Source organism: Rhineura floridana, chromosome 1, assembly GCF_030035675.1.
Source record: "Rhineura floridana isolate rRhiFlo1 chromosome 1, rRhiFlo1.hap2, whole genome shotgun sequence".
Classification (NCBI taxonomy): Eukaryota; Metazoa; Chordata; class Lepidosauria; order Squamata; family Rhineuridae; genus Rhineura; species Rhineura floridana.
The window spans coordinates 279,847,500-279,860,939 of NC_084480.1; the positions used below are offsets into that span (position 1 = coordinate 279,847,500).

At 40.6% G+C, this 13,440-nt stretch overlaps 1 protein-coding gene across 1 annotated transcript in view; it reads right to left on the reverse strand.

The window, feature by feature from the left end:
* Nucleotides 1–13,440, reverse strand: part of MMP16 (matrix metallopeptidase 16) — a 278,412-nt gene that overhangs the window by 122,444 nt on the left and 142,528 nt on the right. The window contains exon 4 of the mRNA XM_061602657.1: nucleotides 6,850–7,154. Coding sequence (XP_061458641.1) covers nucleotides 6,850–7,154 — 305 coding nt within the window. The remainder of the gene's footprint in view (nucleotides 1–6,849; nucleotides 7,155–13,440) is intronic.

Consider the following 13,440-nt stretch of genomic DNA (forward strand, 5'->3'; position numbering starts at 1 on the left):
CACTAGAATGCTGAAGAATTTTCATGAGATTTTTAAAAAAGTAATTTTCAGATTGCTGCAGAAATGTGGAGAACTGAATTTAAGACTGGAAAACGAGAAACAGAGAACTGAAATTGACACAGCTTTCCATCTTGACCTACAACAACACACTCTATGTGGGGTGCCCCTTTCATCTAATCTGGAAACTACAGTTAGAAAATGTCACTGCACAACTGCTGACAGGAGTGAGACCCTTTTAGGCATATTACACGTTTGCTCAGAGATCTGCACTGGCTACCAATTTGTTACCAGGCCAACTTCAAAGTGTTACTACTAGAAACAACAACATCCCACACTTCCTCCCAAAGGTTTCCAGGACTCTCAGATCTCATCAGTCCTGGCCAGCAAGATCAATGATCAAGCATGATGAGAATTGTAGTCCAGCAACACCTGGAGAACAACAGGTTTCCCAACCACATATCATTGCATTATTTTGAATACATGTGGGGATAAAGTGTGTAAGGGAACATGAGCACATACACTAGCCTCATCCCCAGTCCTTCCCATGTTGACATGCTTAAAAGCTCCTCCCCATCAATTGCTTTATCAAAGTTCCTGATACTGGGGCAACTTCTAAGAACATTACGTCGGATGTGGCTAGAAGCCCCCTTCAAATTTTTCAACCCGATGCAGGAAGATTGGGGGTGAAGAAGTCAACATGTCCATGGGCATGTTGAGCAGGTGTGTGCTTGCTGCCACTACACACTTTATGCTCACACATATTCTTTTGAACCCATGAACTCTTGATAATGGGGAATTTTTATATACATAAAGTAGGTAAAATATACTCTTTTAGAAATTGTAAGGATAATAATTTTATAAAGGAGAAGCAGGCCAGTTAAATGATCCTCTCCTTTGTACTGGCATCTCTGTCTGTCACGCAAATGTATCCATGGTGAGAGGAATGCATGGTATGCTAGGTACAGCCTGGCCCAGAAGATAACATAAGGGGAACAGAACACCAGAACTGAAAGTCTCTGTCCTTCCCACGTCATGAGAAGAATTAGCACTGGAATGCAGTTAGCTCATAGTAGAAATGTGCTGATATTAGAATTGTTGAAACAATTACCTGATTGGCTAGAAAATAATGAAGACAGTGTAACCTCTACATAATGCTTATGTGTAACTCCATGACTGGGAAATGTTAATGTCTTTCTCCTGGAATGTATAAAACCGCCAGGCAAACAGTGCCACATTACAGAGCTCCACCAAGATCAAAGGAGACTGACCACGGGCACGTAACAAATAAAGGCCTATCTCTGCTGTGTCTTCAATTTCTTCAAGGACCCCTGGTCCAAAGGACACCCAGTCCAAAGGACCCCAAAATTCCCCGTCATTGAGATGAGTTATCAAGTAGCCAAAATTCCAGGATCAAGAAACAGCCATGTGTAGGGGTTTAATGGTGCTAATTTACCAACTGGGAAAAAAAAATTAAAGGTGGGGGAGGGAGAAAGAGGAGAATGGAACAATGTGCAAAAAGTGGGACAACACAAGACCTTGGCAGAAAAGAAATGGCACAAATACTTTAATAGGGTGCATGTCACTCTATGAGTGAAAGAAAGAGGAGCACAAGCAGTAATAGATCATGGGTATGCTGTACCAGTTCACACTGCCTCTTCATATAATTTGCTGCAGCACAAAATCCTGCTGGCCTGAATGCAGCCCAATAGTGCTCTAATATTTTGTTTCATATTAAGCAATTTAAATTTGTTACCTAATAATTATAGTGCCCTACAATAATGGTCATCTGTTCACACACATACAAGGGGGGGTGCAGGATTGCAGCTTGAAATTGATAAGACAAATGGTCAAGGAATACCTAATCACTTTGAATGAGTTCAAATCTGCATGGACTGATGAACAGCATCCTAGAATAATGAAGGAACTGGCTGAAGAACTCTTGGAACCACTGTCTCTTATCTTTGCAAAATCATGGAGGATGGGTGAAGTGCCACATGACTGGAGGAGGGCTAATGTAGTCCTTATCTTCAAAAAGGGCAAAAAGAAGGAACCTGGGAACTACAGACCAGCAGTCTGACATCAATCCCTGGGAAAATTCTGGAGCAGATTATAAAGCAGTCAGTCTGTAAGCACCTTGAAAATAATGCAGTGATTACTAGAAGCCAACACAGACTTGTCAAGAACAAATCCTGCCAGACTAATCTTATCTCATTTCTTGATCGGCTAACCTCCCTGGTAGACTGTGGGAGTGCTGTGGAAAAATATATCTTGACTTCAGCAAAACGTTTGACAAAGTGATATTCTGATTAGTAATCTAGTTAAATGGTGGCTCGATGGAACCACTATCAGGTGGATCCACAGTTGGCTACAGAATCATACTCAAAGAATGCTTATCAATGATACCTTCTCAAACTGGGGGGAGATAATGAGCGGGGTACCATACAGCTCAGTCCTGGGCCCAGTGCTCTTCAGCATTTTTATTAATGACTTGGACGAGGAGGTGCAGGCAATGCTTATCAATCTTGCAGATGATACAAAATTGGGAGAGATAGCTAATACCTTGGAAGACAGAAACAAAATTCAAAGGGATCTTGATAGGCTGGAGCACTGGGCTGAAAACAACAGAATGAAATTTAACAGGGATAAATGCAAAGTTCTACACCTAGGAAAAAGAAACCAAATGCACAGTTATGAGATGGGGGATATTTGGCTCAGCAATACTGCACGCGAGAAAGATCTTGGGATTGTTGTTAATTACAAGCTGAAAATGAGCCAAATGTGCAATGTGGCTGCAGAAAATGGCAAATGCTGTTTTAGGTTGCATTAACAGAAGTACAGTGTCCAAAGTACTAGCTCTCCACTATTCAGAGATGGTTAGGCCTCATCTTGAACACTGTGTCCAGTTCTGGACATCATACTTTAAGAAGGATGTAGACAAACTGGCACAGGTTTAGAGAAGGGCAACAAGGATGATCAGGTGACTGGAAACAAAGTCCTAACAGTTAGAGCGGTACAACAATGGAACCAATTACATAGGGAGGCAGTGGCTCTCCAACACTGAAAGCATTCAAACGGCAGTTGGACAGCCACCTGTCTGGTATGCTTTAATTTGGACTCCAGCATTGAGCAGGGGGTTGGACTTGATGGCGTTATAGGCCCCTTCCAACTCTACGATTATATGAGAAATATAATTAGCTTATCTGATGATTTACATGGTAGATGATTTCCTCTTGTCTATCAAGACACATTCTGACTATGATTCCAAGCATCACATTGTACAAGAAACATTAGGGACATTATACATTAGAGACAACACTGTAAGATGTGATGATGACTCAGTAATGCCCCAAGTGACATTTATGCCTGATCTTTAATTTTCTTGCAATATTAGATGTGTAATGCGGCCTCCTTTAATATGTTATGTTAAACTTATAGTGTGGAAATAGTTTTTGTGTTATTGTAATATTTGTTATTTTTTCTACTATGGTTGTATTATTTTGCTTGAAATTGTTTTGTAATTGTTTGCTTTTGTTGCAAGCTATTTCAATTATTGTATTCTTGCTTCCTTTTTGTAAGTCGCTTTGAGTTCTATTGTTGAAAAAAGCGACGAATAAATACTACTACTACAGTAGTAGTAGTAGTAATAATAATAATAATAATAATAATAATCTTGAGAACTGCTGCACCAGCAAATAAATACTCCAGAAGAGGAGAGTACTGACAGTTAGTGATGATGTGCTGGCACAAAACAATGGTGTTTCCCCAGCAGTGCACTGGCACTGCAAGTATACCACACCAATCACAAATTTGGCAATTAGATGTTTACATTTACAAATAGCCAATCTAATACATCACTGCAAATATCACATATCCTAATATCCATGACATTAACTTATAGTGCAAATGATAGATGATTCACAGCTAGGCAGCCCAATATTATTAAGCTGTGGTAATGGTGGCTTGGCAAGCAATAGCAGCACAGCTGCAGCTACTATAATATCGTACACATGCTTCTCTTCTTTGAAAGTGCAACTTTTCCTTGCATATGTAACTCTTCAAAAGCCTAGTGACACAGTAAACAGTGCCGCCTTATCACAGCAGCAGTAATCAATTGTGCCCTTGCATCAGCTCAGGGACCCAGAATTTTGATCCAAGGTGCTTTGGCTTTAGAGCACCAACTCCTACATTGTAGGACCTATAACAAAGCAAAAAGAAAAAGAAAAAAAAAGAAAGATCAATTCCTAAACCATTTGTAAACTTGATCTTTAGTGAACAGATCAAAGGAAATGCACTCCAGTAGGTATTTATTTATTTATTTTATTTATTATTTCAATTTATATACCGCCCTTAGCGAAATAGCTCTCAGGGCGGTGAACAAACAAAATAAAATACAATATATCATAATAAAAATACAAAAACATATACAAACAAACAACGAAAAGCACAGCAAAAACAAAATAAATACTACAAAAATTAAAATACAGATTAAAAGATTAAAAAAGTTAAGAAGATTAAAATGCCTGGGAGCATAAAAAGGTCTTTACCTGGCGCCGAAAAGATGGAAGTGTAGGCGCCAGGCGTACCTCTTCGGGGAGGCTGTTCCACAACTCAGGGGCCACCACAGAAAAGGCCCTAGATCTCGTAACCACCCTCCGGGCTTCCCGATGGGTTGGCACCCGGAGGAGGGCCTTAGATTCTGAACGAAGTGAACGGGTAGGTTCATAGCGAGAGAGGCGTTCCACAAGGTATTGAGGTCCCACGCCGTGTAAGGCTTTATAGGTCAAAACCAGCACCTTGAATCTCGCCCGGAAGCAAATAGGAAGCCAGTGCAGACGCGCCAGGACAGGTGTTATATGCGAAGACCGACTGGTCCTCGTCAATAATCTGGCAGCTGCGTTCTGCACCAGCTGAAGCTTCCGAACTGTCTTCAAGGGCAGCCCTACGTAGAGCGCATTACAGTAATCCAATCTTGATGTTTCTCCAGTTAATTAAAATTGTAACCCATAACACTTTTTCTTGCTATTCAGGTTCTTGGATCAAATGCTTCCTCTGATGCAGAGCTGAGATTTAAAGTTCTAAGTACACAGTATACCATGAGCAGCAGAGTTCATTTTGCTGTCAAGAGGGTAGAATTTCATCCAACATAAGTGATATTGCTATAGGTTTCTTTGATAGTTATGATCAATAAACTGCTCTCTTATTGAACCTGCTATACTGAAAAAAAATGCACCACTTAGATGTGTTGCTACGCTCGACTCATCCTAGGTAGGTATTAGATTAAATCATTACAGATATTTAAATGCAAACATTGTTCAACAAGAGGATGTGACTTTGGGTGGTTGATCCCTAAAAGAAGTAAAGCAAAGGAAATCTCTGCTCCCACATCAAACCAATCAATAAATCTCAAGATATACTGTGTGTGCTCATAAAGCTTATCACTTTTAGCCTTTTCTTCTTGAAGGACAGTTTAATTTGAGTTCAGAATACACTTCCTTCCTTCTACAAACATCACAAAGCTTTTTCTAACCATCTCAGGTGACTATTCATGCTTAAAAACTACTAAATGTATTGTTTTATGCACACCAGTACTAGCTTTGAACCAAACATCATGTGGCGAGCTAATCCATTTAATGTGCAATACAATCCTAATTCAGAAGTAAGACCCACTGGGTTCAGTGGGACTTACTCTCAGGTAAGTGACTACAGGGTTGCAGCTTATGAACCCCCAGTCTTAACTTGATTACCTGACTTAATTAAATATAGGTAATCAAAGACAGCTATTAAGTATTCTTATTTTCTAGCACACCTTGAAAACACTTTGTCTGAATTTCCAATAGCCTCCACCTCATACAATGTTTTGTGCAAACACGGTTCTGGCTTCTGACGAGTGTTTCTGATGGTAACAAAGGTACTAAAAAAAACCCTTAGAAATTACTGAAATATTTGAAATACAGAACAAGTAAATGCATCTGTGCTTGCCCTGTTATGAACCAGTATTATTCACCACCCCTACACCTTCAAACGGAATTTATACATTGTGAACTAGTGATTGGACATGTTCTTCAATTTCCTAGAACTAATCAAATACTTTCTAAAATATCCATACTGATGCAACATGCAGGATTGCAACTACTGAGGCCTACTATAGGCCTCTGTAAATCCCTGTAAATACTAGGGGTGATAAAATAGCCACATATGTCAAGAATAGGTGAGAAAGATGGGCAGGGGTCTTTTCTAGTCTGTGCAAACATTTGGGAGGCCAAGAGTTAATATAATAGAAAGATTTAATGCCAGGGAGTTATTAAGTCTGGATAGCTATGAAATTATGTGCTACCTTTTTACCATGCATAGACTGTGGTGGCACAGATGGTAGTGCTAATGCTATGTGACAGCACAGCTGTTATCAAAAAGTTTGGGAAAAGAACGGACCTCAATGTAGAGTGCCAACACAGTTAACATCATCACCGATAACTACCATAGTATCTGTTTATGTGTAAAAAATTACAATGAAGTTGCCATAACAATATATGTATTAAAGTTTTTTTTAAAAAAAATACACAAAAATAAAATTAACAAGGGGCTACTTCCATAAATCTTTATCTTATTTTACAGCATATGTTTGAAATAATAATAAAAAGCTTCTCTATCAGAAAAGAACCTGTGTGACAGGAAATTTCTAATAATCCTTTAAAAAGTTAAGTCCAATTGCTTGTCACATTTCTAACATGCAAAGCCGTTATTGTGGCTGTTGAGTGCTACATTTAGGAATGGAACCAACCTATGGTCTTATGCATACATGATGTACTAGAGATAGAAATGGAGGCTGATTAAATAGAATTGGGTTCTTACCGTCATGATTAGGGTTTCCCAAAGTCCATGGCTCATCTGAATCAAAATGAGTGTCTCCCCCAATTCCTGGCCCAGGAAAGTACGCATGAGCCAAAAATCCTCCCTCCCCATCAAAGGGAGAACTGTCTCCATGAAAACCTGATGCAAAAATGATTGTAATATCCACGTCCCTCTTGCCATTCTCTAGTTCAATGTAAGGAACTTCCTCAAATGTCAGAGGGGTTACATTCTGCCACACGTCAAAGGCACGGCGAATAGCTTTACGGGTTTCAGCATCTCCTACTTTTGGAGTGACGTTCTTTATGCTGGAAACAAAGATAATGACCTTATTAGTGACATTGCTCACTTCAGTTTTAGAAGTAATGATATGTTGGCATAGGAATGTTTCCCCTTCCCCAGAACCAAGGAGAAACAGTCAGTGTTAACAATACTTAACATTCACATAGCACTTTCAAGAGTTCAAAGCACCTCACATATATTTCCTAGTTAAATGCATTCACATTCATTCAATCATTGGCGATCACTCACGGCCAAGTAAGATTGTCTTCCAAGATATGGTCTTTAACGGTGGGTCCGTAAGTGGCTGTGGAGGCCAATTCTAGATCCACACAGCCTCCCACAGTGAGGACATAGGTTTCCAGATAGAAGACAGTCGCAATGAGGATTTGCTTGACGTGCCTTCTACTTAGCTCATTTGTCCCTTTCGCCCTGTACTTGTGCTTCTTCAAAGTCCATAGCAGGGCCGGCCCCAGGCATGCCTAGGTCCTTGGGCACCAGCCTGCCCTGGGCCCCTCTGCTACCCTTCTGCAATCCGTGGCAGGAGCTGCGGATCTCAGGACGGGAGCTTCCGAGCCGCCCGCCATCCCCCCACTTCACCTACCTTTCTCTCTGCTGTTTTTTGCAGCTGCGCGCACTACGCATACAGGGTTGCCATCTATTAAGATGGTGGCCAACGCTTCCCTAGGGGTTGAAGCCTCTGCCACCATCTTGGTTGAAGGCACGCATGCCTGCTACACCTGCCACAGATCGTGGAAGAGGAGTGGAGGGGCCCCTGCAGCTCCAGGGGCCGTCGGGCCAGTGCCCCACCTGGCCGCCCTTTAGAACCGGCCCTGGTCCATATCACCTTTGATAACAGCCAACCTCCAGGTGGGATGCTCATGGGCCAAAGCTTCCCAGTTCTCGATGCTCATGTTACATTTTTTTAGATTAGCTTTAAGAAAATTACCTAGCTGTATTATTATCAGTATTATCATCTCCCATATTGCAGATGGAATGACTGAGCCTGTGAGAGGCTTGCCCAAGGCCGTCTAGTGAGTTCATGGCAGAGCAAAAATTTGAACCAGGGACTTTCTGAGTCATAGTTCAGTCTCTTAGACTGTTAACAAGCTATCAAAGTTTATTACTAAGTGGTTGTTACATCAGTGGTGAATTCTACATTAGATTTAATTTTGGGTTAGTTTTTTGATGATTCGCAGCACAGGATTATTAGCCCGCCCCCCCTACGGACTGGTTAAAATAAAAATATCTCCCAAAAATGTATTAGGACAAGAACTGGATTAAATTATCTACTGTCTGTTTGCATCTCAGATGGTAATTACAATTATTTAGCCAAATGACTACACTTCATTTTGATCAGATGCAAATAATATCTCATTGGTTATAATCAACAACAGGATAACAAGCTATGCACCCATGCAAAAGCACCAAGCAAAGAATGAAAATAGCTTAAACAAGCAATTTCTAATGACAGTGAAGCTATCAATTCCATTCTCGATAACTTACTAAGTATATAACAATCTCTAATAAAATGCAGCTGTCTGGACAGGAGTTCCTACTATGCCACTGCTCCCCTTAAGAACATAAGAAGAACCTGCTGGATCAGGCCAGTGGCCCACCTAGTCCAGCATCCTGTTCTCACAGTGGCCAACCAGGTGCCTGGGGGAAGCCCACAAGCAGGACCTGAGTGCAAGAACACTCTCCCCTCCTGAGGCTTCCGGCAACTGGTTTTCAAGAAACATACTGCCTCTGACTAGGGTGGCAGAGCACAGCCATCATGGCTAGTAGCCATTGATAGCCCTGTCCTCCATGAATTTGTCTAATCTTCTTTTAAAGCCATCCAAGCTGGTGGCCATCACTGCGTCTTGTGGGAGCACATTAGCACAAGAAACTTCAGACCAGAGGGAGGACCCAATGCTGCAGTTTCTACTGATGCCAGTGTCAACCCTCAGGACAAGGAAATGTCATGGTCAGAATATAATGGTGCAATTGCAGCAATCACACCAGGCCATGCTTGCAAGGAGGCCAAAACTCTGAGCTTTTTTTTTTGTTAAAGTCCCTAGCAGTCCAAGAAGGAAAGTTATGAAGCAAAATATGCAGAGAACTTTCTAAGCAATTTCTATATGATGAGCCAGCCTGGCGGCTCCCACCTTTCAGTCTTTTTAGCTAATGACTGAAGTCAGAGCTGTAATTGATGGGTGAGTTGTTTTGACACCAGGGCTATAGGAATCCCTGGGTTCCTAAAATGCTGCTGTTTTACCCACCCATTTCATATACTTTTCTTTCCTGCTTTTGTCTCACTTTGTACTCTTGGAATCTCTGTAGTTTGCCCTTCCTTTTTTCCTAGCAACCATCTTCTCTGTGATGGATTCATCTGAGATCAGGTACTTCCTAGATGTTATTTTCTACAAAAATGACTACGTAATAAGTGAAAGTGGATGTTAAAGGACCTCCCCCCCAAATAGCAAATGCAACTTTGCAAAAAGGATTCGGCATGTCTCCTGCTGTGCAGAAGCTGAGTCCAGGCGCTCATCAATAATTCACTGTCTGTTAACTTATAGTACAATGGTATATATATATCTATTCAGAAGAAAATTACTATTACTAAAATAACAATTATTCTATAACATTTTAAAATTCTGTTAAGCTATCTCAGAGGTTTTGTCATGGAGCAGAACACTGGAAAGTGGAAGCAGATTTTATTTTTTACTGAGCAATTAGGAAAAATATTGACTATGCTTTTTCTCAAAAAGAAAGCAGATCACATTGCTTTTCACAGTCCCTCAGTAGCTGCAGGCCTAAAATAACTTATTTTAGGACTCAACCCATGAGAGACTACCTGGGAATAAGCTCAGTTGAACACAAGTGGAATTTATACATCTAAAACATGTAATAATTAGGCCACATTAAGATTGGTTGAAGACTTGGAGCTGTGCTAATTGGGGGGGGGGCGCCAGAAAACCATGGTCCTTTATAGTACAAAGATACATCACTCTGGTTAAAGGAACCAAAATCTGATGCTCATTACATAAGCACTAAGCCCTCTTTTGTAGCCATTTTGTACCTCCTTCTATATCTTCACATAGCCATGTGAGGTAGGATATACACAAACACACACACACATACACATATATAGCTTATGCCATAATAAATGTGTTAGTCTTTAAGATGCGACAAGTGACAGACTAATTTTGTGGTACCTTATTTCATGGGTTCCTTTTTGGGAGAAAGGGGGCTATTTTGGGAACTGCACCAGCCCCCCCCCAACCACCTTAATCTGGCCTTGGATGATAGTGTAATGCTGACAAGGAGAAGACCCAATGCCAGGTTTCCTGTTGCATGGACTGGGTGCCTGTGTGAGTGTGTGTGCACACCTGACATTACTCAGTTGAGCATGAAGGAGTCGTGTTACTGGCTCTTCTGTTTTCAAATTAATATTTGGAGATTTTCCCCCTGTATGTAACAAATAAATATGGAACAAATGCTTCAAAATGAATATTCTAAAATATTTCAAAAGGAAAAGTTCCAGAATGCAAACATGTTACATAACAGTTATATAAATTTCCTCCTAATGTTATACTTTGTCGCAGCAGAAAATTTTCATGAATAAAAACTTGGATGATTCATCTATGTTGTTGTTATGTGCCTCCAAGTTGACTACGACTTATGGCGACCCTATGAATCAGCAACCTCCAATAGCATCTGTCATGAACCACCCTGTTCTGATACTGTAAGTTCAGGTCTGTGGCTTCCTTTATGGAATCAATCCATCTCTTGTTTGGCCTTCCTCTTTTTCTACTCCCTTCTGTTTCCCCCAGCATTATTATCTTTTCTAATGAATCATGTCTTCTCATGATATGTCCAAAGTATGATAACCTCAGTTTCATCATTTTAGCTTCTAGTGATAGTTCTGGTTTAATTTGTTCTAACACCCAATTATTTGTCTTTTTCGCAGTCCATGGTATCCGCAAAGCTTTCCTCCAACACCACATTTCAAATGAGTGGATTTTTCTCTTATCCGCTTTTTTCACTGTCCAATTTTCACATCCATACATAGAGATCGGAAATACCATGGTCTGAATGATCCTGACTTTAGTGTTCAGTGATACATCTTTGCATTTGAGGACCTTTTCTAGTTCTCTCACAGCTGCTCTCCCCAGTCCTAACCTTCTTCTGATTTCAAGACTATTCTCTCCATTTTGGTTAATGACTCTGCCGAGGTATCGATAATCCTTGACAAGTTCAATGTCCTCATTGTCAACTGTAAAGTTACATAAATCTTCTGATGTCATTACTTCAGTGTTCTTGACGTTCAGCTGTAGTCCTGCTTTTGTGCTTTCCTCTTTAACTTTCATCAGCATTCGTTTCAAATCATTACTGGTTTCTGCTAGTAGTATGGTATCATCCGCATATCTTAAATTATTGATATTTCTCCCTCCAATTTTCACACCTCCTTCATCTTGGTCCAACCCTGCTTTCCGTATGATATGTTATGCGTATAGATTAAATAAAAAGGGTGATAAAATACACCCCTGTCTCACACTCTTTCCGATGGGGAACCAATCGGTTTCTCCATATTCTGTCCTTACAGTAGCCTCTTGTCCAGAGTATAGGTTGTGCATCAGGACAATCAGATGCTGTGGCACCCCCATTTCTTTTAAAGCATTCCATAGTTTTTCATGATCTATACAGTCAAAGGCTTTGCTGTAATCTATAAAGCACAGGGTGATTTTCTTCTGAAATTCCTTGGTCCGTTCCATTATCCAACGTATGTTTGCAATATGATCTCTGGTGCCTCTTCCCTTTCTAAGTCCAGCTCGGATGTCTGGCATTTCTCGGTCCATATATGGGAAGAGCCTTTGTTGTAGAATCTTGAGCATTACTTTACTTGCATGGGATATTAAGGCAATAGTTTGATAATTACTGCATTCCCTGGGATCCCCTTTCTTTGGAATTGGGATGTATATGGAACGCTTCTAGTCTGTGGGCCATTGTTTAGTTTTCCATATTTCTTGACAGATTTTTGATAACGTCTCTGACTTCACTCCATAGTTCTTCTGGTTTTCTGTCAACTAAGTTTAAAGCCTCAAACCTGTTCCTTATTTGATCTTTATATTCTTCTGGGATGTTATTTAAATTGTATTTTGGCATTATGATTGCTTTGTTGGTCTTCTTTAGCTTTACTCCAATTTTTGTTACGACCAGTTCATGATCTGTACTGCAGTCTGCTCCTGGTCTTGTTTTCACAGAACGTATGGAACTTCTCCATCTTCTGCTACCAATTATATAATCAATTATATAATCTCACTATTAAAGCAACCCCATTTCTTCTTAATTTCTCATTTCCTGCATAAAATATTTTGTAGTTGCCTGATTGGAAATGTCTCATTCCTGTCCATTTTAGTTTGCTCACACCAAGTATTGTAATGTTGATGCGTTCCATTTCTTGCTTGACAATTTCTAACTTTCCCTGGTTCATGCTTCTCACATTCCATGTTCCTATTGTGCACATCGTACAACTCCGGACTCTCCTTTCGCATCTGTGCGCATTAGCCCCTGGGCTTCCTTTCGGCTTTTGCCCAGCTGCGTCATTAGTCACAGCGCTACTCGTACTTGTCCTTTGTTCTTCCTCAGTAGCTCGGTGAGTGGCTTCTAACCTGGGGCTCTCATCTTCCAGCACTATCTTGTGTTGCATTTTAGATACTCTGTTCATAGGGTTTTCGTGGTAAGAGATATTCAGAGGTGGTTTTACATTGCCTTCCTCTGAGTTTGGATGCATCTTAGTCTGGTGTTTCAGCTTTGACCATTCTGCCTTGGGTGCCCCTGCTAGGAGTCTAGCCTCTTGGTCTAGACTACTGACGTCATTGCTCTGAGCTTCTTCAACACTCTCAACCCCCCTCACCACGTTAAGGTGTGCATCCTAGAGGAGGATTTATGCAATGTGATAAATCATGCTGGATTATAAGGCATTGCATACCTCTAAAAGTGCACATAGAGCTCTCATGTTTGCAATTTTTTTAACCCTGTTATGTCTTCCCTAACCATTCATAGTGGCTCCAGCAGCAGTTCAGCTGTGGGAGCACTGAAATCCATAGATGATGTCACTGAAAGAACAAGGATTAATTAAGACTTTCTATTAAAATATATAATAACAAATGGCTAGTCAACGCCCTTGAGATGCAACTGCTATGTAAAATTCAGTGCACAGAAGCAAAAGCAAGTTAGGAGTGCTGAGTATGTCTGAAAGTGATGAAGCAACACAGCCGTCCTCAGTAATCCAAACAAACAGTAATTCAGATGTCTGGATTATCTGAA